The sequence below is a fragment of the Pecten maximus genome, chromosome 7 (assembly GCF_902652985.1).
Source record: "Pecten maximus chromosome 7, xPecMax1.1, whole genome shotgun sequence".
In the NCBI taxonomy this organism is placed as follows: Eukaryota; Metazoa; Mollusca; class Bivalvia; order Pectinida; family Pectinidae; genus Pecten; species Pecten maximus.
Genome location: NC_047021.1, coordinates 45,457,516 through 45,483,724, shown reverse-complemented (window position 1 = coordinate 45,483,724; position 26,209 = coordinate 45,457,516). Strand labels below are relative to the sequence as shown.

At 37.3% G+C, this 26,209-nt stretch overlaps 1 protein-coding gene across 3 annotated transcripts in view; it reads right to left on the bottom strand.

Moving 5' to 3' along the window:
- The window catches only part of LOC117330968, a 53,116-nt gene that overhangs the window by 13,855 nt on the left and 13,052 nt on the right, over window positions 1-26,209 (bottom strand). Inside the window, exons 1-3 of one of the 3 annotated variants that reach the window (XM_033889559.1) lie at window positions 25,081-25,458; window positions 9,209-9,275; window positions 6,212-6,331 (exon numbers count right to left, since the gene is read on the bottom strand). In XM_033889559.1, the coding sequence (XP_033745450.1) occupies window positions 6,212-6,331; window positions 9,209-9,275; window positions 25,081-25,176 (283 nt within the window). In that variant the 5' untranslated portion in view covers window positions 25,177-25,458. Of the gene's footprint in view, window positions 1-6,211; window positions 6,332-9,208; window positions 9,276-25,080; window positions 25,459-26,209 lie in introns of those variants that run through there. The other 2 variants (XM_033889557.1, XM_033889558.1) reach the window with 2 other exon arrangements.

Genomic DNA, 26,209 nt, shown 5'->3' with positions numbered 1-26,209 from the left:
AATATAGATTATAGAATATAATTATATATACATTGTATATTATATATGAAATATAGATTATAAAAATGTTGAAGATTTGTTTTTAAAAATCACTTTCCGAACAATTCAAAAATAAAATTGTATGTAGGTAAACTTTCTGGTTCAAAAGTTGTGCTACTGGAGCTGAGCTTGAGGCTGCGGCTGGACAAAATTGTCAGAATTTCTTTATCAGATATATATATATATATAATATATGTAGGGTCTAGTAAGTAATAATGACGTATAATACAATATAGGTACTGGATCCTAATAAACAAATGTTGGATGCGTATTACTAGAAAAAGATAATTGTCAAGTAGTAATAACCACAGTACAGACGGTGGAAACACCACCAGTAGATTGCACTAAGCCTTCATTCATAATTTGGGTCCCAAGCAGTTATTTTTATTTCATATTATGACAAAAGATTTGTCATTTTTTTAAGTTCCTTTTCCTTGCAAAACATTTTGAGTATAAATTTTCTCTTTTTTAGACAAGGGAGATAACCCTCATCAATTCATTGCCAAGAAAGTTAAATTCTCAAAAAATCTATTTTTCAATAATTTCATATGCTAATTTCCATTATGACTACAACAGCTGTACTAAATCTGATGTATAAGTTTAATGTTGGATGTTTAGAAACTTAACACCGGACTGTTAAAAGATATATGGAGCCGACAATGAAAATTGTCAGGTGTTGTAATACGCATATAATCTGGCCTGGCTTAACGAACAGATGTACAGTCTATTTATAGACACATAGCCTATATCTAACTTATTCATAACTTGTAGATAAAGTCAACTTTCAATACTCTTTCAAATTTGAATACATTTTTGCAGTGACTTAGCAAGTACAGAATTCATGGGTTGTATTTTATCATTTTTATAGAAACCCTTCACATCCAAGTACAGGTTACAACGACGAGCCGTGATGTTTCTACGTTCTTATTCGCCATGTGTAAATTATGTATTAGTAAGTACACACTTCACAATACAGTCCATTGGGTGAATTTGTACCGAGTCAAGGCCACTCTCTACAGTAAACACACAGGTGTATTTATAGAAATGTTTACCTTTAATTAACAATATCCCCAGTACTGAAGTATCGACTTGTTGACATACGCCCAGTACATGTAGATATATAGGTTTACAACATTTTACTTTTAAACTGAATGATGGAACATGTACACCACTTTGTAAAGTAATTACAGACTGCTTTTAACCTCTATTTTTTTCTTGTCTGCATTTGAAATAAACTGCAGCATTTCTGATACATCTCACATAAAAGTAAAATTTATTCATTCTCAGTGTTAATACCAGAATAAGGACGTGGAAGGAATTTAAAAAGATTCGAAATAATACAAAATTAAATTATTATCATATGTGCCCTAAAAAGTTAGATGATTTTACAGAAATGTAACGTATAGATACCGGCATGTAGTTTATGATACATGTGTAGGTATGCTGGAGTGTAACTTGATACAGATGTCATGGAAGTAAATCCTACCAAGATTCACAGAAAACTGGTTTTACACAAAGGCTATTTTTGACACATTTACAAGAGTCAGATAGGATCAACTGAGATCTGATATCTTGTTTTGTAAACTGTTTAAAACAAGAAAATTATTCAAAATGTTACAAAAAAAATAAACTTAGCGTTATCCAATATATAGAATACAGATTTAAAATCAAGTATCCTATTTAAGCCTGTCTGGGTTTGAGAAAATTTTTAGCAAATCCTGACTCTGCTAATGACCCCTCCCCTAAGCTTATTCATTTTCAACATCAGCTCCAGTAGCCAGTATCCAGTCCACCCCAGTGGAGGGCCAGCTCTAGTAGCCAGTAACCAGTCCTCCCCAGTGGAGGACCAGCTCTAGTAGCCAGTAGCCAGTCCACCCCAGTGGAGGGCCAGCTCTAGTAGTCAGTAACCAGTCCACCCGAGTGGAGGGCCAGCTCTAGTAGTCAGTAACCAGTCCACCCGAGTGGAGGGCCAGCTCTAGTAGCCAGTAACCAGTCTGTCCCAGTGGAGGGCCAGCTCTAGTAGTCAGTAACCAGTCCACCCGAGTGGAGGGCCAGCTCTAGTAGCCAGTAACCAGTCTGTCCCAGAGGAGGGCCAGCTCTAGTAGTCAGTAACCAGTCCACCCGAGTGGAGGGCCAGCTCTAGTAGCCAGTAACCAGTCTGTCCCAGTGGAGGGCCAGCTCTAGTAGTCAGTAACCAGTCCACCCGAGTGGAGGGCCAGCTCTAGTAGCCAGTAACCAGTCTGTCCCAGAGGAGGGCCAGCTCTAGTAGTCAGTAACCAGTCCACCCCAGTGGAGGGCCAGCTCTAGTAGCCAGTCCACCCCAGTGAAGGGCCAGCTCTAGTAGCCAGTAACCAGTCCTCCCCAGTGGAGGGCCAGCTCTAGTAGTCAGTAACCAGTCCACCCCAGTGAAGGGCCAGCTCTAGTAGTCAGTAACCAGTCCACCCGAGTGGAGGGCCAGCTCTAGTAGCCAGTAACCAGTCTGTTCCAGTGGAGGGCCAGCTCTAGTAGTCAGTAACCAGTCCACCCGAGTGGAGGGCCAGCTCTAGTAGCCAGTAACCAGTCTGTCCCAGTGGAGGGCCAGCTCTAGTAGTCAGTAACCAGTCCACCCCAGTGGAGGGCCAGCTCTAGTAGTCAGTAACAAGTCCTCCCCAGTGGAGGGCCAGCTCTAGTAGCCAGTAACCAGTCTGTCCCAGTGGAGGGCCAGCTCTAGTAGTCAGTAACCAGTCCACCCGAGTGGAGGGCCAGCTCTAGTAGCCAGTAACCAGTCTGTCCCAGTGGAGGGCCAGCTCTAGTAGTCAGTAACCAGTCCACCCCAGTGGAGGGCCAGCTCTAGTAGTCAGTAACAAGTCCTCCCCAGTGGAGGGCCAGCTCTAGTAGCCAGTAACAAGTCCTCCCCAGTGGAGGGCCAGCTCTAGTAGCCAGTAACAAGTCCTCCCCAGTGGAGGGTCAGCTCTAGTAGCCAGTAACCAGTCCACCCCAGTGGAGGGCCAGCTCTAGTAGTCAGTAACCAGTCCACCCCAGTGAAGGGCCAGCTCTAGTAGCCAGTAACCAGTCCTCCCCAGTGGAGGGCCAGCTCTAGTTGTCAGTAACCAGTCCAACCCAGTGGAGGGCCAGCTCTAGTAGCCAGTAACCAGTCCTCCCCAGTGGAGGGCCAGCTCTAGTAGTCAGTAACCAGTCCTCCCCAGTGGAGGGCCAGCTCTAGTAGTCAGTAACCAGTCCTCCCCAGTGAAGGACCAGCTCTAGTAGTCAGTAACCAGTCCACCCCAGTGAAGGGCCAGCTGTAGTAGCCAGTAAACAGTCCTACCCGGGAGGGCCAGCTCTAGTAGCCAGTCCACCCCAGTGGAGGGCCAGCTCTAGTAGCCAGTAACCAGTCAGTCCCAGTGGAGGGCCAGCTCTAGTAGTCAGTAACCAGTCCTCCCCAGTGGAGGGCCAGCTGTAGTAGCCAGTAACCAGTCCTCCCCAGTGGAGGGCCATCTCTAGTAGCCAGTCCTCCCCAGTGGAGGGCCAGCTGTAGTAGCCAGTAAACAGTCCTACCCCGAGAGGGCCAGCTGTAGTAGCCAGTAAACAGTCCTACCCCGGGAGGGCCAGCTCTAGTAGCCAGTAACCAGTCCTCCCCAGTGGAGGGCCAGCTCCAGTAGTCAGTAACCAGTCCTCCCCAGTGGAGGGCCAGCTCTAGTAGCCAGTCCACCCCAGTGGGGGGCCAGCTGTAGTAGCCAGTAACCAGTCCTCCCCAGTGGAGGGCCAGCTCTAGTAGCCATTCCACCCCAGTGGAGGGCCAACTCTAGTAGCCAGTAACCAGTCGGTCCATGTAAAGGGCCAGTTCTAGTAGTCAGTAACCAGTCCATCGCAGTGGAGGGCCAGCTCCAGTAGCCAGTAACCAGTTTGTCCCAGTGGAGGACCAGCTCTAGTAGCCAGTAACCAGTCTGTCCATGTAAAGGGCCAGTTCTAGTAGTCAGTAACCAGTCCAGACCAGTGAGGGCCAGCTCTAGTAGCCAGTAACAGTCCACCCCAGTGGAGGGCCAGCTATAGTAGTCAGTCCACCCCAGTGGAGGGCCAGCTCTAGTAGCCAGTAACCAGTCTGTCCCAGTGGAGGTCCAGCTCTAGTAGTCAGTAACCAGTCCACCCCAGTGGAGGGCCAGCTCTAGTAACCAGTAACCAGTCCACCCCAGTGGAGGGCCAGCTCTAGTAGTCAGTAACCAGTCCACCCCAGTGGAGGGCCAGCTCTAGTAACCAGTAACCAGTCCTACCCCGAGAGGGCCAGCTCTAGTAACCAGTAACCAGTCCTACCCCGGGAGGCCCAGCTCTATTAATTAGCCATTAACAAGTCCATGCCTACCCCCTAGGAGTGACAGGCACCAGTCCACGTCCCACATGTCCTGTGTTTAAGCCCTAGCTCACTGCTTTTGACTGTTTCTGGCATCTTGATATCTAAACAACTTACTATGTCTGTAAAGTTATTCCAGTAACAGGCGAGGTTTTAGATGGCAATGTGGTTAGTAATTATCTGATCAGCATAGAATCTTAACCATTTCTGAACACTATCACAAATAAAAACAAACTATCACAAGAATTGAAAGTCCTGCTGCAGAATCTTGTCATTGCCAACTATTCTGATGTGTCTAGGGCAGAAATGTATTCCTACATTATCTGATAACATTCAAAAGTAACATCTTCTATACAGTCTCCGACAGTTTTATCTTCATCTTATATTGAAAATATGGAGAAAATCCACAGGAAACCATTTTACTTTTGCTTGAGATACATATTTAAGTCTCCGAGCTGAATTGCATGTAAATATGTAAATATCTTCTCTGCAGTAGTATGTTAGTACGGCAAGGGGTCATATGTTCAATGAAAATCAGACTTGTGATTTCTCCTACAAAGAAATCTGAAATATATATGCGCAACATGAATGTTATGAGACTCTGCCATATATTCGGATCTTGCGAAGAAGATTTTCGAAATTTCAATCAAGTCAACCCTTGTTTGCCCTGCCCCTCAGGCCACTAGGGGATCGGTTCGCCCTGCCCCTCATGCCCCTAGGAGATTGGTTTGCCCTGCCCCTCAGGCCCTGAGGGGTTTGGCATCATATAATTATCAATTTCGCAGCAAGACCTTTGGTCACGGTTGGATTCAGACAAAAAATCTTAAAATTTGGTTCAGAAGTTTTTGAGAAGTAGAAAATGTATTCTATATAAGTTTTAGGTATGTACTCCATAAATAGTGGCTAGAGTAATCCAAGATTGGATTATAAGGAATATACATTGTATAGAGAAGTATAATAATGGCGTTTACAGTCTGACTGGTTATTTAAGTAATATCCTAGTTGAAGTAAGTGGGGCTCCGCTGTTAAATATACAAGTGATTGTCTCATATTGTATCACGCTTCTATAATGATTCACTGACGTAAAAATATAGATATATCTTAATCACTAAAACCACAAAAATAAAATTAACATGCTCTGGAATTCAAATGCATTAACTGCATGAAGTACAAATAATCTTGAAACAAGAGGCCTATGGGCCTTAACAGTCACCTGAGTTATGAAATAATTCAGTTAATTTGATCATTTTTGGCCTCGCCCATCAGCCCCTGGGGACCAGTCAGGGCCAACATGTGCATACCGTCAAACTGTTATCCCATGCTAATAGTGTTAACCAAGTTTGAATGAATTCTGAAATCGAACAAATGATAGTCAAAAATTTCCCTATATGAACTATAGTGAAGTTTTCTCCCTCCCCAGGGGCAAAAGGACCATATAATTCATGATTTTGGTTGACCTTTTGCCATGGAAGGTTTCTGCAATATTTCCTTGAAAATGGTTCAGGGTTTCTGAGAAGAAGTCGAAAATGTAAATTGTTTACAGACGGCAACAGACGATGACAGACAAAAGGCAATTGGAACAGGTCACTTGAGACGTTGTCTCAGGGTGACCCCCAAAAAAAAGGAAAAAGAAAAAAGAAATAACTTGAACATTATGTCAGTGTTTCTATAAAGCATGATACAACACAAACAACATTACAAGCTAATTAAATAAAGTGAGGTTAGTATCACATAATAAACACACATAAAAGATATACACAGGAAGAAAAGTAGGTCACTGCTACAACAGCCACAATAGTTAGAGGTCGCTATATAGGTCACACAACTCCACTGTTCACACAGGTATACCTATGTCGGCCATACTGGACAATACGTTTCCAAACTGTTGGGCGAAACGTATATGATTCTCGTTGATTTGTGTCCATGGCGACTCTTCCTCGTAGTCTGGTAAAGGTGTCTCGGGTGTGACTGAGTCGTGATGGGGAGGAGAAAAGTAACTAGAGATCATCACATGCATTAATCAGCCTTACAAAAAAAATGTAACTTAAATGTAACAAGAGGCCAAATGGGCCTGTACTGCTCACCTGGTCAGTGTAGCTTGTGAAGTAGACACTTCAAACCCTAATTAATACTTGTTCTTTTCGGTAATTGGTACAGGTCTAAATATCATTATCCCTTGATTTTGGAAGTATTTAAGCACAAATGACATCAATTACATTTTAGGTTCAGAAAGTCATTCATTTCAACAAACTAACAGTGTTTTTGGCAAAATATGATGACCCTATGCCTTCTGAACATTCCGAAGTTGTTGTTTGAATTTTGTTAACACATTTGACCCCTGTAGGTCAAGGTCAAGGTCATTCTATTGAATGAACTATTTAAGGAGGCCCTTCATCTCCACATGCTACAGGACAAATATCATGATCATTGGTCTCCTAGTGCTTGTTCAGAAGAAAAAGTTTAAAGTTCTGAATACATTGACATTGTAAGCATGCCAAGGTCATTCATTTTAACAAACCAGTAGCCCTAAATTCATCCTAGCGTACTACTTGCCCAATATCATTACCCCAGAGATCTGTTTTTAAGAAGACGTTTAAAATGAAAAGTTGATCCCGGACGGACCATAGAGGCAGCATCACAGCACAAGCTCTCACTGGGCAGGTAAGGATGGATAAAACATATACATGTAATATCCTAAATCTCATGAAGCTAGCTATAAACTTAAAGGGATTAAAAATCACAACATATATTCTAAATTCTATGAAGCTAATTATAAAATTATAAAGGGATATTAAACTATCATAGAAGAGGATTGAAGCTTCTACAGCAAAAACAATAAGATATCACTTGATCATATATATTTGGTCCATGACGTCCATGTTTGTATATAGTCAAACCTCTATGATTCAAACTTTGTTGATTCAATTTTTTCACTGCATGAAACATTTTGCTTGGTCCCAAATTTTCTCTCTATATAACGCTACTAACAAGCAGATCAGATATTAGTTAAATGTGATAAAATTATTTTGTAAATGATAATTGTAAAATTCTTAATTGATGAAAAATATTTTTCATTTTGTTGTGCTTTAAGTAAATTAACTAAACTTTTCGACGTGAGCCTGACAGGAGACGATCAACACTAAGACCTTGACATGTAACATCTATATGTAACAGTTTATGGTCATTATCAAGAAAACATTGATTTATAGTCAACCATGAGTAATTTGAAGTCCTATTTCTGTAAGTCCCTTGAACTTCAAAACATCCAACTTTGACTGTATATGCTTAACAATGTACTGATGTAAAAACATAAGATATTGAAATAAAAGTATTTCACACAAAACCAATTTCAAAACTACAGTATAAAAATAAGGTTAAAATGCACAAACTTAATCATGTCTCTACTATCTGACAAATTATACTGCGGCTTATCACTAATCAATTACGGTAATAATTATTTTTAACACCTGTATTATTGTCTATATTTGAACATGATCATTGTGATCTAGACAGGATATTTGTCTATCAAAACTGTACATAAACTGCTGACATCAGGCTTACTGTGTGTACATCATTACCATAAATATAATCAATAATTTTTTCCTATTCATGTTGCATATTGATCTATGAAAAGGTCACCAAAAGGTTATCTCAAAAGCAAATTTATTATCTCTTGTAAGCATGACAGTTGTAAATCTTATGACAAAATTACCAAATTTATCCCAAATTAAGCCCTAGCTCCCTTAGTGTAAAAGTTTATACCGTGTTCATCCTCAAATAAGCCCCCTACCCTTGTGTAAAAGTTTAGTACCATATTTATTCTCAATTAAGACCCTCCCTTGTGTAAAGTTTAGTACCGTATTTATCCTCAAATAAGCCCCCTCTCCTCGTGTAAAAGTTTAGTACTGTATTTATCCTCAAATAAGCCCCCTCCCATTGTGTAAAAATTTAGCACCATATTTATCCTCAAATAAGCCCCTCCCCTAGTGTAAATGTTTAGTACCATATTTATCCTCAGATAAGCCCCCTCCCCTAGTGTAAAAGCTTAGTACCGTATCTATCCACAAATAAGCCCCCTCCCTTTAGATTTATATGTGAACTGCTTTTAGCTTATTATTTAAAAATTGATGATTCTGCAAAAATAAAGAAGGCCATGTTAATATGTTTGTGGACAGGGGCTTAAATGCAGTAACAAATCATTTTTTTCTCCTTATTTGATATCAGTATTTCCTGAAATTATTTCTTTAACAAAAGAGTCTATCCTGGACAAATATAAAGACTTCTAAATTCTCTAATGACTTCTTCAACTAACTGTTGAGAAATTTGAAAAGTATAAGAAATCCTTGATATCTCAGCTGAGAAACTCAAGTAGAAAAGTAGTAAATAGCTAAAGATATATTTTAAACAGTAAGATGTGTATACTTAGTCCATGCATCTGATAATTCTGTAAGTTTTGATTGATACATAATAAATGCTAATTAATATGTAATTAATATTAATTTGATACCAAAATCATTCACTTTTCTTTATGTTTTGATTATGCTAATTATGTGATTGCATTAATTATGTAATATATATGTAACTAATATTCATCTGATATCAAAATCTTTCACTTTTCTTATCTGAAAGAAAATGTATTCACCTTTTATCCTCCAATAAATGGAAGATTTTTAATGAAGTTTTAATGAAGTTTTATGAAGTTTTAATGAAATTTTAATGAAGTTTTAATGAAATTTTATGAAGTTTTATGAAGTTTTAATGAAATTTTAATGAAGTTTTAATGAAGTTTTAATGACATTTTTAACTATAGCTTTACTTCCTGGTATTAAATGGTTTGAACTCTACCTGGTGATTGATGATTTGCAGCATTCTGCATGTTGGTGAACTTCCTCAATGATTCCTCTCTCTGACTCTGTAAAGGAAATAAGACATTGATTAAGAAAGTTCCAGGAAGTTAAAATCATTACATAATTTTCAAATCCACTCAAAACATCATAAACAGGAAGTGTCGTGAGTTGCAAGACTCTCAAACACAGATCAACAACCTTGCCAGGCCGATACTGTTTAAGTGTGTATTAAGTATGTGATAATGTGTGTGTGTCGAGACTTGTCACCACCAGACATGTAGATGGCTTAAAGATATAGCACCACAGTGCCTGGAGATTCTGCCCTGTGGGGAATTATATAGTGTTATAGAGAACAACCAACCAATTGAAAAAATAGACTTTTGAATCATCCCCTATAAGTTGAGCCAAGGTATAAAATGTCTGGCAGCCACTGATTGGCCAGTATGTTATGAAGTTACAAAATAGATATGTAGTCTGATAGGAAACTATCCATAAGAAATGTTGATATAAATTTCGTAAGTCTGATTGAATCTTTTTTTTCAAAAGTTCAGGCCATAATAATTAACAGGTAAACATTTCAGATTTTTGAGAATTTTTACTGCGAAATTCACCCATTTTCAAAATGGCTACCCTGAAATTTTTTTTTTTTATTAAGTGTTTTATGAGACCCTAAACTTTTGTTATAAACCATAATTGCCATATTGAATTCAAGAATTTTAATGATATACTCCAAAATGTTAACACTAAAGTCTATGGAAATACAATTGGTTGGTTGGTCCCTTAAACATATCATCATGTCTCAAAATGACCTGATCTTCAATAAATAACTTAAATACACACAAGAAAAAAACAACATACAAACATATTTTTGCAGGAAGTTTTAAAGCTATCCCACCACCTACCGGTATAATCTTTTCTCCTATATATGGACAACACATGTACAGTGCACAACATTAACACAAGCTGTTGCCAAAGCTCAAATCTATATAATATACCTTTATCTTTTAATAACTAGTTCAAAGGCTAACACAGCAGATGATTTAGAGGTACATACATTAATAGGTTGATAATTCAATCAAAACTTCTCCGGAAAAAACAATATGTCTCCCCCACTCTCGAGTGACTCAATGTGTTAGTAACGGAACAACGACTCAATATGTAAATAATGGAACAACAATTCGTCTCCCCAACTTTGAGGTGACTCAATATTCCTGACTTTGGGGTGACTCGAAATGTAACTTACGGAACAACAATACATCTCCCCGAGTTTGAGGTGACTCAAAATGAAAGTGACGCAACAACAATATATTTCCCCAACTCGATTTGGGTAATAAAAAAGATACGGAGAAAAAACAATATGTCCCCAGAATACGATTTGGGGGGATGATTATATACAATGGGGGAAATGTACTTCAACATCGCTGAAATACCAGTCATACTTCACTGAACAGGTATCTCTAGACCAGTATTTCCATTAATATTAAAATTCTGGTCATCTACCATAACACAATGAAAGAATACTTTTCACACTATCATATAAAACAACTGTGTAAATTTTAAAGCTTTACGTCCTAAATAAGTAAATTATGGAAAGACTTGATACCCGTGACACGACAAATACAACATCCGTTCTTGATCATTCTGATAAAAACAACATTACCTGTATATTTATATATGAGGCGCAGGTAAAATAATGTAAACACGTACAGCTGACCACCCGAGGATATAGCTACTGCAGTGACCATTCATAAATATACACCAATCCAGGCCATCTGACCGTTAACACTGACCATTGACACTGACCACAGCAGATGTTGTACAATCAGAGCAGTATATACCCTGTATATCAATGTAAGGAATTCCCCCTAGGAAATTATGTACAGAATAAACTTCCGGATAGCACTCACCTGTACCTGTCGTTACACCTGTATCACACCTGTATACGGCTGATTTGTCTATCAAATCACAAGCCACTTAGCAATAAATGTGCTAATGAACAGACAGGTAGGTAAATATACATACGAAAATGCGAAAATGCTGTGTGTTAGTCCAGGGTACTGCTGTGATGGGCTTATATCTGTGTCACATTATGACACGGATGAGTGACCACGCATAATTTTACCTACCATACACTACTGTCAAAATCAGGTTTGTGTGTGTATTTCAGACACATTTATCAACTCATTGTGTGTGTACACAGCCGGGTGTGTACGGAATTATTTTGTATCATTCCGACTGCTTCATTGTTATATATATACATGTGGAGTCGCACCTGGGAGTATTTTACCTGTAGTAACGACACCTGACCTGACGAGGAAATATGTAGTGTTATGACATATGATAATGTATCACATATATTTCATGACATTAATAAGCTGAGCAAACTTTTTTTATTATACTTAAGGAGCTATATAGATCTACATGTCCTATATCACTGTTTAAATTGACCCACAAAATTCAGATAATTTATTCAGTATAGTGAAAGTTGCTAATTTTTATATTAAAAAATTATGAATTGCATTATAAGTTCATTATGTAAATAAATATTACAGCATTTAAAAATTCTATAAAATATGAATATGTACACATTCTTTACACCAGTATTGTACAGGTAGAAATAAATAACTGTTACTAGAACCTGAAAAACCATAGACAACATGAATAACTCTGGATCGCGATCCTCAAGGGCAAAAATTTTCAAAATGAAGAATAAAACTTCAGAAAAACGATCATGGCTGACATTTAATCATTTAACTTTGACACAGATGAAAATTAATCAGTTTTAAACTTTTTAAAAATTTAAAAATTTCCTGCATACTATACTGTTTACTTGTACATGTATATAAATTAAGCATATATGAACACACAAAAATCTGATAATTGTATTGTTTACGGACAGAAGGACCATATACGACCGACGCTTTAAAATGCCCATCATTAAAAATGTCTATTTTGATTTCTTCCCTATTTCACTTTGGCAATTATTTATCATTACGAACATTTAAGTTTCTTGATGACAAATGAAATGCGTTATATATCATGATCTGTTACAACTATATATAGAGGAATCCACTTATTTGCATATTGTTTATTTTTATAATCCACTTATTTGTGTATAGGATATTTGCATAATCCACTTATATGCATAAAATTCTCAGGCCCCGATTTTTCCTTCTTTGTATTTCAACTTTGTATTGATTGCATCAAATATTACACTGAACTCTGCTGATTTGCATATGAAAATGTCAGAGTTAATATTTCATCATTTTAAGAGTTACATTGTCAACATACACTGCTTAGTGCTTTTCACCAAAATGTTAAAATTACAATCACGGTATAAAATTATATCTCACCAACACGAACAAAAGAAAAAACAAATATATCATTTTAAAAATGATCTCAAAAATAAGACTGTAAAAAATGTTCAATTTCAAATTCTGTTTAACAAAATCTAAAAACTTTTGAAGATATTCTCGCGATTTCTCAAAATCCACAAAAAATTCCAATTTTTACCTAAAACTTGATCAGGTCATAGTGATGCAAAAATCTGTTTTTATCCTGGTCTTAGTGAAATGATTTAGCACATTCAATGATCAACAAACTCAGTCACCATAGTAATACAGGGTCACCATAGCAACGCAGAACAAGTCATAACCTATCATCATTTTTGAGACACTGATGGAACTCTTCAGGAACCTCACCCACCAATAAATATTACTCTACATTTTGATCAGAAAAAGACAGAATTTCAGTTCCTAACAAGGCATAACTTATCATCATTTTTGAGACGCTGATGGAACTCTTCAGGAACTTCGCCTACCAATAAATATTACTCTACATTTTGATCAGAAAAAGACAGAATTTCAATTCCTATACAAACCATCAGCTTCATCTTGAATATATTGATGCATGCTTTCCCGGCCATCTTGAATAACCCAGCCTCTGAAACCAGACCACTGTGGAAGAACCATTTTATACAGGAATTCCACAAAAAAAAATATATTTGGAACACCTCTGTTAAACAACGTAAAATCTAATGAAAACAGCCAAGGTCTCCCAAATAAAAAAAAAAGTATGCTAAAAGCATGTTTCTTTGGCCTTTCCTTCTAATTAAAAAATAATGTTTATTTTCCTTGTAGCTAATAGGAAACGATTAGGAGAAGTAATCTGTTTATCACACGGAAACATTCCCCAACAAGGCAAGAAGTGTCGAGCGGAATAGTTAATGTGCTGAGAATTTGATCGTCAAGATTTAAAAGGTTAAGGAACCAACAAATAACACAGGCATTGAAAGCCCGGCTGAGTTTTATTTTAAGCTAAAGCATTAAAATTCATTTGAATACAATCAGTTGTTTTCTCGTGATTGATTAAAATCCCTATAGATGCAGCATTTCGTCCCTAACCTGTCGGCTTGGGACAAGTTATACTGGACTAGCAACACAATTAAAGGCACAGAATTTTCTCCCCTCTTTTTTTATTAAAAAGCGTACATGATTTATGCATCATGGGTAACATAAACTGACTTGCCAAAAATTAGGATTTTAATTGAAATTTGACTTTAATCTTGATTATCAGACCTTCATAACAATGGTTAATGCAATAAAATCAAGAAAAAAATTAGAACAAATATTTGGATAGGATTTTATTTTCATGATTTTTGTTGATTTTAATAATATATGCAAATTATGGTAGTATGAAGTAAAGCTGGAGGAATAAAAACCTTTCCATTATGTATGATGTAATGTTTAAGATTGAATAAAAATCTTACACAATATAAACATCTTTCAATATAACCATTTGGAGGTTACATACAGTTGAGCCAAAAATGAATCAAGCTGTCATACAGCTATTGTATCCTTCCATGACCCGTCAGTGATGCCGAGCCTAAAGGGATACCTCCAAGGTGAAGGGTGAAACTCAAAATAGGTCGAGAACAGTGTTAAAATCTGAATGGGAAATTTGATGTATATAAATGTCATAATTTTCAATGATACACTTTAAAAGTCTATAACAAGAGGCTCGTGGGCCTTAAATGGTCATCTGACTACAAATAAGACCTATTTTGTTTAATGTCCTATTAACAGCCAGTAATGTCCTATTAACAGTCAGGGTCATTTAAGGACATGCCAGGTTTTGGAGGTGGAGGAAAGCCGGAGTAGCCGGAGAAAAAACACCGGCCTACGGTCAGTACCTGGCAACTGCCCCACGTAGGTTTCGAACTCGCAACCCAGAGATGAAGGGCTAGTGATAAAGTGTCGGGACACCTTAACCACTCGGTCACCGCGGCCCTACTTTTAAGACTTACAGTAGGGAGAAGGATAAACTCTTTCAATAAAATCCCACTAAGAATTTGTTTTCCATTACAGTACTTTTGATCAGCTGTGGGTAATAACTTGTCAGTATAGTCATCAAAATCATTTAAAGCCGAATTTGATCTAATTTCCCCATTTTAGGGCCCTGTCCCTTTTTCCAGTCAAACCAGCCTCATTTATATAAATCCCTCCCCAGTGATGTTTCAGACCAAATTTTGTTAAGATATATTTTGGCATTCAGGAGGATTAGTTTTTGAAAGTAAATGTTTACGAATTGCAGACGGTGCATAACAACATGACATGATGTCTTCCTGACCCTTCAGATGACCTAACTAGAGGGTTTTTTTTGTGTACTTTTCCCTTAATAACTAGGCACTGAACATTTTTTCAAACACCTAACATTTGACCATCAACAAGAACCAAAGAACCATGCAGCACTAACACATATTCCTTGCTTCATTGAAAATCATTTGTGACTGATATAGACATATAGCAAATATCAATATCAAATGTCAGTTTTCAAAAAAGTCTAAAAGAAATTATTGGACAAAATTGCATTATTAGACCTCTGACCTTGAGATCAAGGTCACAGTGACCTAACGGCAGTGCACTGCACATCAGCTTTAGGATGATGCAAGTTAACTTGTCAACAGTTTAAAAGTTATGGCCTGGACAAGAAATTATCAGAAGAAGAAGAGCCAGAAAAGCGGTACTAATACAATATATTTGGTTTGGTTTGGGTATTTTAAAAGTTCTGTCAACAGTTAAGGTCATTACAGACCTATATTATACTGACAAATAACAGGCAAAGCAGTTTCCCAACTCCCAAAAAGGCTAAGCAGGAGTAGCAACTACCATATTTATAGACTGGTATGTCTCGGCCAGGGGACAGAACCCAAAGCCTTCCTCACAGCGGCGAACGCTCAACTAAAGGCCGAAAATGAGGCATTGTCAGGCGAGGCATTGGGAAGAAATAAGTTGATTAGAGAAAAAGGGAAACATAATAGCCCAAATTTAATTGTCTCTCGTTTACAACCGTGGCAGCAGGTACAATTATTACGTCCTACCTTAAAGGGCAGTTATCTCCCTTCATTCAAAGGCGAGACACAAAAGGAATCAGTTTGTTATAGTGAATTTGTAAACCTAATTGTAGTGTATAAGAGTTAAGACAGGCTGTTGTTCAGTAAGGTAGTTACTGCCTCAAAATGACTGTTCATGGGACAATAAACACAGCAAACAAACAAAAAGTTAAACTGATATTATCTACACAAACAACTTCAATTTCTATATGTATGCTACCTCACAAATTACACCTGTGATTTTTGTTTAACTGAGTTTTCAGGCCCGAAAGGACAGAAGCATATATATATATATATATAAAACTGATAATTGACAAAAGAAGACGTTACATTTTGCACTAGCGCTTTCACTCTATTAGATCTTCTTGCATATCGTCAACTTAAACATTTTCTATATATATATACCACATGTTTAAATTGTAGTATAAATAACCAGTTGGGACTACCATATAGACATCTGACATTCTCAGAGCTAAGAACAGTCGGTTTTTAGCTCGTTTCGGTTTTTAGCTCGTTTCAAGTCTTACAGAAAAGAATGACATCTATACTTTACCTGAGAATGCTGGTACTAAATACTATCTCTCAGAATGGCAGCTGTATGACAAATATGCTGTATACATCATCATTTGAACACGTCATCAATGTTCCACATTTTAGCATTATCTCGGTTGTAATCGATAGAAAACTACATTCTACAAACCTGATATAAAATCCTAATGAAGCTGAACTGTAGCACTAATCAATAGGGAAACATTTCGTACGACGAGATCGCTCCGTCAGTTGAGCATCAGACAACATATTCTTAGGTGAAGATCCGAGGTGAGTTTTCAATCCCTACTCGGGATGTTCCCAGAAAGCTTTAGTTAAGTTAAGTTATATTTTGTTTAATGTCCTGTTAACAACCAGGGTGATTTAAGGACGTGCCAGGTTTGGAGGTGAAGGAAAGCAGGAGTACCTGAAGAAAAACCACTGACCTATGGTCAGTACCTGGCAACTGACCCACGTAGGTTTCGAACTCGCAACCCAGAGGTGGAGGGCTAGTGATAAAGTGTCGGGACACCTTAAGCACTCGGCCACCGCGGCCCCCCAGAAAGATGAGATAATTCACCGACCATCCTGTGTTTGTGTGGTTTTGACCTTGAGGTAGTCACCAACTACTACAAGGATTAACTTAAAATCACCGGTGGATAAACAAACAAACACACCATATAATTAATGCATAGAAGCATTGCAAGGTTGATAGTAAAAAATACTCACATATGTAAAAATTACACAAAAACAAACAGTTGGAAATCATAATAAAACTTTATATATCTGATCAAGAATATCAGAAATATATGAAATACTGAATTTCAATAATACATGATATAGCAACCCGTGACCTTAGTTGACCTTTGACATCTTAACCTTAAAAGGAATTAATATCCTGTTCATGTTTATTTATGAATGAATATTTGCAACTCGTTAACTTGGACAGGAATTTGCAGTAACTCGTAGCATTCATATTTATTCAGCGCAACAGGAAATGAGAATACTCATGACGGATGACCTTTATAGTATAATACCCAGCATCATGATAATAATACGAGAATTACACATGATTATATGTCTCGCCTTTCCCGCTTTGGCCGTGTAGTACATGAAGCTAACTCCAATATTCACTAAAATTTCAGTATTTTTTTCCAAAAACAACCAAAAACCTTTACACGATAGTATGAAAGCATGCTTTATATATATCTTAAGACATGTGTAGATATTGATGCATTGTAAAACAAAATATCAAATTTTCAAAAATTAAAAATTCTCAAAATTCATTTAAATATGTCATTTTTATCCCAAAATTCTCCGATTCTGGAAAGTATGAAGAAAACATGCCTGCTTTATTATAGAATTCTTTCCAATATGGCAATAAACTAGCTAACTTATAAAACAATTGGAGAAGCGATAGATTTTATTTGGAGAAACAATACAGATTTTATTTGGAGAAAAAAAAGCAATACAGATTTTACATCTGAAAATTTCTAAAAATGTAAAAAAAAATTTAACCCAAATTTAATACATGTGCCAAAAAAACCCTTTAAAATTCATTTCAATATGTTGTATGTCCATACTACAACGTAACTAATGCCACACTATAGTCTAGCTTCAGGACTTCATTGACTTGATTATGACAGCGAGACATCATTATGAACACTACAGTGTATGATAGACTGTCAGCTAACAGGACTGTACAGTATAACGTCTGATACCAGATGTAGGTAGCCTACAGCTAAAAACCTTATCAGGCTGTAAGACCTTAAGACTATATATTATATATCCTGGTATGGTAGATGACACCATTTGTCTATCTATTATCTTCATTCCAAATCAGAATTCTACCCATCAGTAAACCAGCCAATCTCATCGCCAATGGCCAATCTACTGATTTCACCCCTGAAGTCGTTGTATGGAATATGATGGCGATGTTTTGATAAGCATGCCTCTGTCAAATAAGTATAATGATTAGATGTCAGGTTTGTCGAAATGTCCTGATTTGTTAAATCTCTCTGGAGAGTTTTGCGTCTGGTAGATGGCGATCGGCTGTAACAATTGAACGGTTTCTATCACAGCTGTGTCTGTGATGAATATAAACAGTTTCTGTCTGGTGAGATTTTCTATCGATCTGCATGTAACACTGGCAGCTTCCTTACGAGTCATCACTTGATACGTGAGCATCCACCAAATTCTCCCGTCGGAGTGATCATTGATTGAAATCTCCAGTTGGAGTGATCACATTGATTATTGATCAAAACCTCCTGTCAGACTGATCACATGATCATAATCTCCTGTCAGACTGATCACATGATCATAACCTCCTGTCAGACTGATCACATGATCATAATCTCCTGTCAGACTGATCACATGATCATAACCTCCTGTCAAACTGATCACATGATCATAATCTGTCAGACTGATCATATGATCAAAATCTCCTGTCAGACTGATCACATGACCATGATCTCCTGTAAAAGTCATCATTTCATGCAGCATAGATAGAGGATATCTAACAGTGTCTTCAGTAATACCAAATATATTTCACGAGTGGGGCTAATATTTTGATATTTTCCACGAGTGCGCAGCACGAGTGAAAAATATCAAAATATTAGCCACACGAGTGAAATATATTTGGTATTACTGAAGACACTGTTACATATTCTGTTTATTACATTTTTTATCAATGAAAAACCTACCCCGTATGCTAACTAGGCCTACAGCGATAATTTGTAAACAAAAAAGTAGTTCCCCCTGTCCAGGTGCTGACATATATGTCGGGCTTTCTGATTGGTCAATTATTTTGGTATTTTCTAATCATTAATTTGATTGGTCAAATCAGCAAAAGTGATATTTTTCACTAGTGAAAAATATGATATTTCTCACTAGTGAAAAATATCACTTTTATAGAATGAATAATTTTTGATATTTCACTGGTAAAAATGTAATAAATAAAAATATCTGAGTGATCATTTGATCATTGTTCAAAATATGCTGTCTAGAGTGATCGTTTGATTATAAATCAAATCTACATGTTTGAATGATTTCTTGATCAATTTAATTTCTTCAAATGAAAAGTGTTTTATTTCAGACCAGAATTCGTGTGACAATTTCATATTTGATAAAAACTAAATCAATAGTATTCTTTTCAACATGAAAATGTTTTTTTAATTCTTGATCGAATCCCAGTATGTGAAAACATATAAACACATCTCATAAAAATCCAGAAGCAGCCATGGGCCAGGGTCCATAGTTTTTTTATGATAATTGTTGACACACCCACCAAATGTGCTTATCAAGGAATTCACATGTAAAGCGAAAAAAAAGCCTCAACTTCTATCGGACCTAAACAAACACATGTAACACAGTAATCCCTGGGGCCAGCGTCCTTGTTTCATGCCCTACATATTTAAAACTCTGGTATCTCAATTTCAATTCAGCTGCAGGTGTCTTTTAATTTCCGTTTTCAGAAATTTGACACAGAACATGTCAAGGTTGCTGAGACTGAAAGATAAAAGACACTAAGAATATCGTCCTGTACAGGTTTATCAGGAATTCTGTCTCAGTTCAAATCTGTCTGTATAAACATTCCAGACCAAGCCCTTAACAGGAACATGCTTCGCTTAAAAACAGTAAATATAATACCTCCTCGGGACCTTAAAGCTCTAGCCTACCAAGAAAAAAGAAATAGAAGATTTTTAAAGATATGCAGGAAGTTTAGCTTTAACTTCCTTCAGGGATGTCAAATGATTCTGTTCATGACCAGATTTAGTGAAAGGTTTTTCCTACCTCTTCAACTACACCGTATTTATTCACAAATAAGCCCTGCCTGCATTTGATAAGCCATCTTCTACATTTTTCGCAGAATCATCAATTTTAGAAAAGAAAGTAACAAGAGACTTGTTGTGAATGTAAGTGACGAGCTGACTTCTCTAAACGAAGGTGTTTATGTCACCTCGTCCCGGAGTTGATGTTCGGCCGTGCATGTCCACTATCGGTGTAGTCTGCACTTGGTCAAGCCTTGTACACGGACATATTTTACACACCCATACTTGTGTGATCGTAGACTTCAACTGCCATTTTTGGCAATCTAGATAATGAGTATATAACATTATCTATTCGGTCATCTTGCACAACAGACTGCTGTGAGGAACAATATAGGCCTGTCAAATTCCATATATCTGTAGTGTTACATTAAAATAACATTTGCATCACTTATCCTCATCTTTCGCTACAAAGTTCAAGTTTAATTTTCAGACAACTTGAGGAAATCCAGTAACAAAGAGTTATCATAAAGTAGTCTTTGACTCATTACCGTGATCATAAAACCTAACAAGTGAAAAAAAATTGGTTGAAAAATTTAGGAGGAGATCTCCAGAAAAACGAAAGTTATACCATAATACTCCTGTTAAATGATGGACAAATAAAAATCTAGAAAATGTCTGAAAGACATCAAGCACCTGCTTTACCACTTGACAATCCGAAACAAAGTTTGGTGAGGATCGCATCAGCAGTTCATGATATTAGCTAGATACATTGCATAGGGACGTAACAGGATGGTGCGCGACGTGACGTGGCGGGATGGTGCGCGATGGGACGTGACGTGACAGGACGGGGCGCGACGTGACGTGGCGGGATGGTGCGCGATGGGACGTGACGTGACAGGACGGGGCGCGACGTGACGTGGCGGGATGGTGCGCGATGTGACATGGCGGGATGGTGCGCGATGTGACGGGATGGGACGGACATGGGTAACACTATATGTCCACTATTTCATAGCTGGGTCATGAAACTGATTCACAAACAAGTCCTTCCTTTAAATATAAAGATTTTTGCTCAGAAGGGGCTTCTTTAGAATAAATATGGTAGTACCACAAACACAGAATCTATATGTACTGTAGGTCTACTGTATCCCCTTAAGCTGCATGTTGTCTAACTTCCATATCTGTCAAAAGGAATATACATAAAATTGTATAAAATAGATAAGAAATTAGCAAGTCATTGTCAAGGAAAATATGAAACAATAAATATACTAGATTTAGATCTATCTCCTCGAGGTATTTTTGGTGGACATATTGCCTGGTGTATAAACCAGAAAGGCCTCGGGGGTCAGTCTGTACAATGTTTTAAAAAATATGGATCTGGTAAGAAAATTTCAGTATCTGATATACTTGACCCTAAGGGGTCAGTCTGTGCATTCGTTTTACATCTTAAGATATGGATCTAGTAACAAAATTTCAGTATTTGATATATATTCTGACCCTTAGGGGTCAGCCTGTAAATTGTTTTTAAAAAATATGGATCTTAAGTAAGAAAATTTACGGACTGGTGGCCAGTCAGGTCCAAACTGATATTTACATTCTGGTGCAGAATATGAACATGTGTTTGTGTATCAATGCTGGATAAGGCAGACAGTTCTTGATAGTGCTAGCATTAATGTCAAATACAGGAACGAAGATGTCATCTAGCTTTGGTGGATGAAATAATTGGGATTCATTCCTCTCACAGCCGAGTGGATGACTGAATCAGCTTTTTAGATTAATTTTGTTATAGAGTTATGCTGTATCATACATCATGGAAAACATTTATACATTAAATCATGTCTTTACATACCATGGCCATATCTACATTAAAACATGGCTTTACTTAAAAAGGCCATATTTTTATGTTTAATACAAAATTTGAAAACTTGTATAAACTTTCTAGATGGTTTATTTTTGTTTATAATTAATTTCCAACCCAAATATATTACTGAATGACACAAAATCAATTTTGATGAATAAAAATGTGCTGATATAAAAGATACAGCAAAGTAATTTTGTTGGTAGGGTAACATCTACAACTTGCTGTAACTTTTGTATTTCTTCAATTGGAAAACTGAGAAACAGGCCGGTCTGGGCTGTCATATTTGTGTCATTGGGCAAGACACTTTACCCTAATTGTTCTGGATGTTATGCAATGGGCCTCCCATATATTGTTCAGTGAGGTAGTCACCAACTACTACAAGGAGACCCTGCCTCAAATAACCCTGGCTGTTCATTGGGTGATATATCCAGCAAACAAACTGTACTCAAATGACAGTACTTTCAATACATGCTCCGAGCCTGTGATCAAAATAACCAACTGACAAAATAATTGAGTTGGTAGAGTAACATTGGAAATACAAATGTATATGAAAATTAATGACATATGATGCCGATGTCATTAACATCTCTAAAATCCATAACATCTACAACAGCTGTTTGTTTACGAGCATCTTTTACGGTAATATCAATATAATATAGTGATTACCTAACTAACAAGAGGCCCAATGGTCCTGCATGCAATGTCCAGTGAAGACTACTTCAACCCCAAATTAAGTAATTGGTATCTCCAGGGAAAGCAATTAAAATTTAAGCGCATTTGACCCTTGTGACCTTAAAAGTACATCAAGGTCAATCATTTGAACAAACTGGACATGCTTTCATCTCAACATGCTTTGGAAAAACCATCTTGACTCTTGGTCTTTTGGATACTCAGAAGAAATTGATTAAGATTTAAACACACTTGACTCCTTGACCTAGGAAGTTGGTCAAGGTCATTCACTTGAACAACATTGGTAGTCCTGCATCCCAGCATGCTACTGGTCCAATATCATTGCCCTACATGTGCTCCGTGCTATGTTGAGAAGTCATTTTAATGAAAAAACTTGATGCTACTAAACCAGAATGATGAACGGAAAATAGACAGACGACAAATAAAATGCCGTACTATAGTGTAAGTTAATTGATATGTGATAACTTCCAGAAAGTTTTATGTTCATTAAGAAATTAAACTGAAGGATTAATCACTTATAATCTCCTGTAAAATGTATGTAGCATTTAAAAAAAATTTTTATTGATTAAGTTAAAAATAAAATATAAAGTTGCAAAGCAATTCAAAATAATGTCCCTAATCCAAAAAACATATGTATATAGTCATATCAGTATTTTCACAGACAGTAAATCAATTTCATAAATGTTGACTTGCTTTGGTATTTTAGCTTCAGAAATTTCATACGACATAATTGAGGCTGATCCCCAGACATTCCCAGCATCAAATGACAGACACACCCATCATATAACCATCTGGTTCCCTCACATGTTACACTGAATTATGTCGTTATATTCCTGGCCAGGACAATAAAATTCTAAACCAGTGTTGGTGAATATACTGAGTTGAGGGTCCCAAACATTGACAGGGCTTTGCTTGCTACTGGCTATTTTTTGGAACATATTTTTGCTATCCTGACACCCTCCCCCACCCCCTTATACATTTGTGTTAATAATTATGAAAAATGAATATTTGTTGGGTATTTATTTTCATGAGCTATATTAAGTTCCAGAAAATTATATAATTACTGACTGTACAGTATCTATAGATAAAGTTTTACGTCAATTCTACATAATTGTTAACATCTTATAAAATCTAACAATATCATGTGAAATCAAAATTGCAGTGCAAACATGACACTTTTTATCTGAGGATCAAATGATGGATTGAAACTGTAAGCTTACTTTCACAAATCTCTTACAAAATTCAGGAAATTCTACAAAGAAATGTGTTTTTATGTTTACCAATATACTGCAAAATTGCTCTAACTTTTGTATTTCTTTAATTGGGAAACTGAGAAACAGGCCGGCCTGTGCTGTCATTGGGCCTGTGCATCATTGGGCAAGACACTTTACCCTAATTGCTCTGGATGGCATGTGACAGGCCTCCCATATATAGTTCAGTGAGGTAGTCACCAACTACTACAAGGAGACCCTGCCTCAAATAACCCTGGCTGTTCACAGGGCGATACAAACAAACTGTTATCAAATGTTGGTCCTTTCAACAAACACTCTGAACCTGCTATCAAAATAACCAACTGACAATATCATACTGACATTCAAACATAGCCTGCCTAGATTATTTTCAGTTAAAATTAATCTTGCTCAAAACTGATAAAACAAGGAAGAAAGCATTTCCTTACAGCAATACTGTGCCACTACAGTTCTACTGAAGCCTTTATTTATGTTAAAATGTTATGGCTGGTAATCAACTTTAATAAAACTGACAGACTGGAATATTTGAAATACAACACAGTATTGTCGAGGACCTAATACACATGCCCCTAGTAACATTAGTAAACCCTAGGTCTGGCTCAACACAGCTAAACACTCATTTCCATAAGGAAACATCATTACACTAAGATGACAGTTTTTATACCAGAGTTCTGCTATTCCAGTACATCAGAATGCTAAATAGAAACTTTCAAATATCAGTTGGCGTCACGAGTCGGTATAAAGGACAATTAATTGGAATCTCATTATAGTCTTAATGCCTTCACTTCCAAAAAAAAAACCTGGAGAATTATCGGGACAGCGTTGCGTATGTGATACTAGAATACCACATACTCTGGTATTTATTAGTAAAAGAATCTGAAAATAGGCTTACAACATTTTCAATGAAGCGGTAACATTTTTTAAAATAAATGTCAATTTAATGTTAGGGTTCTCTATATATTTTGTTTGTCACACATTGAAACAAAATCTTAGGAATTTCACTGGATCTTTACTTAGTTGTGAATTATGACAAAAACATGCAGTAGATGTATCATGACAAAAATCACCTGGTTTATACCTCATATAAACTTTTTAAATTTGTTTTATTCATGAAAATTGCAAAATTATCAATGATCTAAGTCACACCCACATTTTCCAGTTTCAGCAACCTCAAGGAATTGTTCATATAATGAAGATAAAAAATACTGGTGAATTTTGATCCTGGAGAAATTTCAGTTTACCTTCCAACGTGAATTTTACACCATTGTTAAAGATAAATTGATGACAAACAATAAAAACTGAGCTCCGTAAGAAATTAGCCAATTAATCATCAGGTGTGGAGCTCAAACAGGTAAGCTATATATACGTAACCCAACTAATTACCTTGGATCGATAGATCTCCGTCGGACGATATTTGTAAGAACTGGATACCGCCCCAGGCCTGTAGCTACTCGGAGCACTCGATCTCCGCATCATCATGAACGTTAAGATGTAGTATTTTCCCAGGCAGAACCCAAAATTAAAACCGTATCCAAAAACAGTTAACAAATCAAAGTTTCCAAAACACACAGGTAATCCATAATATAAACATGTACGTCCGTGCTGTAGAATCGTGGAATGGTAAACTAGCTCCCGGACTCTGAGGGGAGGTTCAGTCACAGCACTTCTCCAAGGTGACTGCTAATCACACTAGGTAGACAATTGTTACCTGTACAGGTAGGCTGTGCTCTCAGAAAGGCCACTAACATGTCATTGGACAACAAAAAGCCATCATCTGCCTGACTGACTAAATTCTGCCAGTGTAGATAAGAGTTTGGTCCAGTGCGTTGAGTGGTTCTTGCCTCAGGTAAAGTTGTTGACTCTTGCTAATTAAACAGTTGTGGCCTTCATTTGCCTATGTCAAACAAGGTCTATACATACCCTACCATATAGATATACCAGGAAAACTGGTCGACAAACAATACCAGTCAACAACTGGTGACCAATCGTAAATTACACCTACACTCTAATAACTGTACCAGTAAGGTCCAAATGGAGTTCGATATAGGACCGAGAAGGACCACCTAGCCATGCCTATGTCCGTCCCAGGGAGATGTCCGGCCCTGTGGATGTACTGGATGGATTGGACAAGTCTCACCTGGGGGGGGGATACAGGTACCGGAGGACTCGACCATATGGCCATCACTAGGACACTGGTTTGTTTGGTTTGTTAAATTTTTGTTTAACGTCCTATTAACAGCCAGGGTCATTTAAGGACGTGCCAGGTTTTGGAGGTGGAGGAAAGCTGGAGTACCCGGGAAAAACCACCGGCCTACGGTCAGTACCTGGCAACTGCCCCACGTAGGTTTCGAACTCGCAACTCAGAGGTGGAGGGATAGTGATAAAGTGTCGGGACACCTTAACCACTCGGCCACCGCGGCCCCATATCACTTGGACACAGTGGATGACAGTGAAGGAAGACGTTAAACCAGTAGCCAACCAACCAAGGTACACATGTTTTATATATGGTGGT